We start from the raw sequence: 5,000 nt of genomic DNA on the forward strand, positions 1-5,000 counted from the left end.
TTGTTTGTGCAGCTTTGTGATGTTTCATTGTAATCATCTCTGAAAGTGTGGGTAGAAAATAAAGAGGTCTTTTCTTTGCGATTTTAACTGTTTGACTGAATATTTGAATTATGATTCCTTATAAAATTCCTTATAGCTTAATAACCCTGACAAAATGTGCTCAAGCACACAGACACATACACACACAATGCACACGCACATACATATATATATATATATATATATATATATATATATATATATATATATATATATATATATATTTGCATATACATACATACATACATACATATATATATATATATATATATATATATATATATATATATATATATATATATATGCACACACACACACGCACACCAAGTCTCTCTCTCTATCTCTCTCTCTCTCTCTCTCTCTCTATATATATATATATATATATATATATATATATCGTTGTCTTGCAAATCTCATTCTTATCTACGTCTTGAATGTCCCCCTTCCCCCACTAACCCAGCTACCCAGGGTATCATGCACAGCGTCGACACTCGACATGCAGGGAACTTACTGCTCTCCCAGAGATTCCACTCCGAGTCCCTCATGCTGCCGATGTCGCGCTTAGCTCGCTCGATGCTCTCCGCCAGCATCTGGTCGGGGATGATGAAGTTCGGGCTCGCCGTCTTCCACTTGCGAAGGTCCACAGATTTCAGGTTTTTCCCCTGGCATGACATACGGGCATTCCTGGCCGAGGGAAATAGACATTTTGGAGTAAAGCAAAGGGCTAGGTCTCTAAATATCCCAGTTTTTATTGTTTACGACTCCAGAAAAGGAGAGTTGTTAGGAGAGCTCCTGATACGATTTTAAAGCTTTATGAGAAAAATGTGAGTAGCAGTTTCATGAAAGCTAAACAGTTTTCATGGAAATTAAAAGCCACGGTTAGATTAGCTGTGGTTAAGCCTAGGTAAAGGGGTAACCTCGCGCTTTCACCCATGCCTGGGCAATTAACCAGGGACAACGCTGCCCATGCCGGCAATTATCGCTCGTGTTTTCCCAGGGCCGCCAAACCTTTAGTGTTCGTTGTTCACAGATAATAGCATCATTAGGATTGAAAAATATATGAATGGTAAAATTAGTAAAATTAGCCGATGATAATTTTGTATGTTGTTTTATATGATGCATATACCATAAATATCATGTGCTAAGTACAGCATTACCACAAACTGATCCCCATTCTACGCCTGCGCAGACTGGTTAGTGACTACTCTGTCTGACCACTAGCCTTCCCTGCGCTGGGCGGACCAGACCTTGGGGCGGACAGTGAGGATAGATAGTCTGACGCGCCTTAGCTGCACAGTGAAACGACAGCTAGACATTTACGTAGAAACTATTTAGTATACAGGGAAATTGTAATATTACTACTGAACATTGCTCGTTCTCATATATTTAGCGAGTAAATAAAACTTATGGCTATTGTAAGGCGAAGGGAATATTAATGTTTTTATAATTTCTCCCATTAATGTTGGCGTTGCTATTGTCGCTCTCCTTATTATCATCTCTATTCGTATCATAAGCATTCCATGATCAGCATCTGACATCTAAACAAAAATATTAAATCATCAACATCGATCTGGCATCAGAAGACCACAGCAAAAAACACGAACGTACAAGAAGGAGTCAGCTTCCAGCATGACCTTCGGCTGTGCGTACTCCAGTCCGTCGCTGTTGTCGCACACGATCCTGGCGAGGGTCACTTTACGGAGCTCATACAGCTGTTCTGCAAGAGGAAAGGCCGGAGTCAAATCCCTATTAGATCCTTAACATTATATTCATTATAGTTTCAAGAAATATGTACTTACACCTTTTCCCCATAAGGAACGTTGCTAATTTAAGGAAAGGATATGCGTAATTGTGACAGGAATGTGAGGGTTAAGACTACTTACCCTTAGAGAACCCTGACGGAGGGATGTCGTTCTCGTACCAGTAACGATCGCCACGGCGAAGGTAGTGGAACTGTCGGCCGATGAGGCAGCCGAAAGTCGGGCCGACGAGAGCACCGCGGTTCGGCTTCTCCGCTAGACCGCCGGTGAAGAGGTCGATGTCATCAACTTCTCTGCAAGTGGCAGAGTTTGTTATCGTTTGCTGTTTACAAATGACATATCTATTTATCTATCTTTTTATCTTTCTCTCTCTCTATATATGTTTATATATACATATATATATATATATATATATATATATATATATATATATATATATATATATATATATATATATATGCTGTACGTACATACATACATAAATATATATATATATATATATATATATATATATATATATACATATATATATATATATATATATATATATATATATACTATATATACATACATATATATATATATATATATATATTTATTTATACATATATCTACATATTTATTTATCTATCTATTTATCTATCTCTCTTTCTATATATGTATATATATACATACAATGTGTACATATATATATATATATATATATATATATATTATGTATGTATCTACCTATCTATCTGTCTATCTATCTTTCTATATACACACACACAGATAGATATATATATATATATATATATATATATATATATATATATATATATATATATATTGTATATATATATATATATATATATATATATATATATATATATATACTACACACACATACACACACACACACACACACATACACACACATATATATATTCGAATATGTATATCAGCTGAGTACTCAGTATTACTTACTTATAAACTCCCTTCAAAGCCTTAATGTTTTCGGGGGACATGACGTCACTGAGGTCGTCAAACTTGGCCGCCTTCGGGAGCCCACAGAAATGCCTCCACTTATTATATCCGGCGATTCCGTGGTCGCGGCCGTGCTGGATGATCTGAGCTGCCAAGTCCAGGCCCACGCCTGCAATGTAAGAGTAATATATGTAACGATATTCACACACACACACACACACACACACACACACACACACACACACACACACACACACACACACACACACACACAGATATATCTTGCTTGAATTACTTAATGATATGCAAGCTGATATATATGTACACAAACAAAACTAACCTGTCTTTGTATCTCCAAACATTTTGTTCGTCATGGCTTCTGAAATCGCAGTGTCTTCATTCTGCGCGTGCGCAGTGATAAGTCCTTCTAAAATCTGGTCGAACTTCCCTTGTTCGTAGAGGTCAAACGGCTGGTAGAATGTTTCCGTAATCGGCTTTTCGTTCAGTTTTCGATTCTGCGGAAACGAAAATAAGTTAAATGCAATTCTAACTGTCACTTTTTTTAAGTATGGATAAAAGGCCAGTATATTCGCTACAAACCTCGGCAAAGTAAGCAACGTTGTTGGGCATCATGGAAGCCACGAACTTGAGTGCTGCCCCAGCAACAGAATTTGCAATGCCAGCGTTGATATTGATATCATAACCGGAGAAGAATCCAGAAGTTTGGAGAGTCAGTCCGTATTTCTCAACGATTCCCTGTGAGAACATAAGTAGGCAGTAAACAAAATGAAAATTACACCCTCTACTTCGAAATGCAAAGATATAATCCAGTATTAGTTATGACTAATAGTAGGCTGCGCTTGCCTGTCCTAGGATGGAGGGCAGGAATTCCGTGTAAGCGATGTGCTGAATCTCGGCGCCGACGAGCCGTCGCGCCTCCTGGAAGATCTGTTCGTCGGTCCAGTGGGCGTTGAGGTCTCTCAGAGCGGCGGCGATGCGGTTGTGCTCGCGAACGAAGAGCTGATGGATGGAGGCGATTCCCACGTGCTCATTCACTCTCACGTCACCGGACTTGAAGCACCTACAGATAACAAATTTCCATATGCATATTACGGGTTTTGAAGTTGTGAGAAGCAACACCATAGTTCCGATTAACTCGAAGAAAATGTTGGGAGCGATTTACAAATGGTACATTTTATTCATCAATAATAATTGCTAATTGAGACCTACTTGTGTCTCGATGTGGGAGCCTTGCAGTCCACTTGGTTTTCGTCCTCTACAAGGATCTGTGTCCCGCCTGGTCCACGTTGCACCTTTAGGAGGCCTCCTGTGAAGGCCCTCAGATCGTCGGATTCCTCCTTGCTGGACCCATATAGGACTGAACCGTCGATGAAAGACGTCACTTGGTTGATCTGTTCCCGGGGACCTGGTGAAGGAAAGTGTCTGAATCACCATGCTGCTCTATGGTTTGCATGATTGCTGGGTGAATTCACTCCATAACGCCGTACTTTTGGTTACGGCAGGATAATAATCTCAGATTCACTGTTTTTTTTACTCTCCTCTTGCCCTGAAAACATTGCTAACGTTATTTTCATACTCTAATACTGTGGATTACTTTATTTTCTAAATGATTCTACAAAGAATGTGACTAGTGAATACTGTAATGTAATTCAGTGTATAAAGCGTACTCTGTCAAATAACTGCATTGATTGAAATTGTATCATAAATGCGTCATATCTATGAGTTGTCCGCAGCATTCAATTTTATTGCTCCTGTCCTCATTTACTTAAAAATTATATCTGTCTTATTTCATACGGACCACTACAGCTCCAGTTTCTGCTAGGAGTCCTAGTTATTTGCTTTGAAATATACAAGTGTGATATAACAAGAACATAAACCTAGGTGACCTAATTGGGATACACAGTCGAAAAAAAATTAAGGCCCACCACTGACCTAATGTGCAGCCAGTCCTGGGCGCGGTGCCTGATCGCACGTATTCCTGGCAGCGCTGTTGCAATGGGCCGTAGACCGGGTCGTCGTCGGGGATTCGAATCGGGTAGCACTCGGGGTGGAAATCGCTGAAGTTGACGCCGCAGCAGCGAAGGCGCTGGCCGATGTACCCTGCAAGATGAGGCAATTCAGATCATTATTATATTCGTTGGATCTTTAATGGGAGAGAAGACAAGAAAAGAGAGATATGGCTGAAAGAGAGGAAACGCAAACACATAGAGAAAG

The 5,000-nt window shown here is 39.4% G+C and overlaps 1 protein-coding gene across 3 annotated transcripts in view; it reads right to left on the reverse strand.

Annotated features, from left to right (window-relative positions):
• The window catches only part of LOC125036627, a 62,637-nt gene that overhangs the window by 16,290 nt on the left and 41,347 nt on the right, over positions 1-5,000 (reverse strand). For all 3 annotated transcript variants that reach the window (XM_047629390.1, XM_047629388.1, XM_047629387.1), the window contains 9 exons: positions 4,719-4,886; positions 3,996-4,191; positions 3,630-3,846; positions 3,366-3,521; positions 3,106-3,280; positions 2,766-2,934; positions 1,923-2,092; positions 1,648-1,756; positions 551-723 (listed from right to left, as the gene is read on the reverse strand). In XM_047629390.1, the coding sequence (XP_047485346.1) occupies positions 551-723; positions 1,648-1,756; positions 1,923-2,092; positions 2,766-2,934; positions 3,106-3,280; positions 3,366-3,521; positions 3,630-3,846; positions 3,996-4,191; positions 4,719-4,886 (1,533 nt within the window). The remainder of the gene's footprint in view (positions 1-550; positions 724-1,647; positions 1,757-1,922; positions 2,093-2,765; positions 2,935-3,105; positions 3,281-3,365; positions 3,522-3,629; positions 3,847-3,995; positions 4,192-4,718; positions 4,887-5,000) is intronic.

The sequence above is a fragment of the Penaeus chinensis genome, chromosome 21 (genome assembly GCF_019202785.1).
Source record: "Penaeus chinensis breed Huanghai No. 1 chromosome 21, ASM1920278v2, whole genome shotgun sequence".
Classification (NCBI taxonomy): domain Eukaryota; kingdom Metazoa; phylum Arthropoda; class Malacostraca; order Decapoda; family Penaeidae; genus Penaeus; species Penaeus chinensis.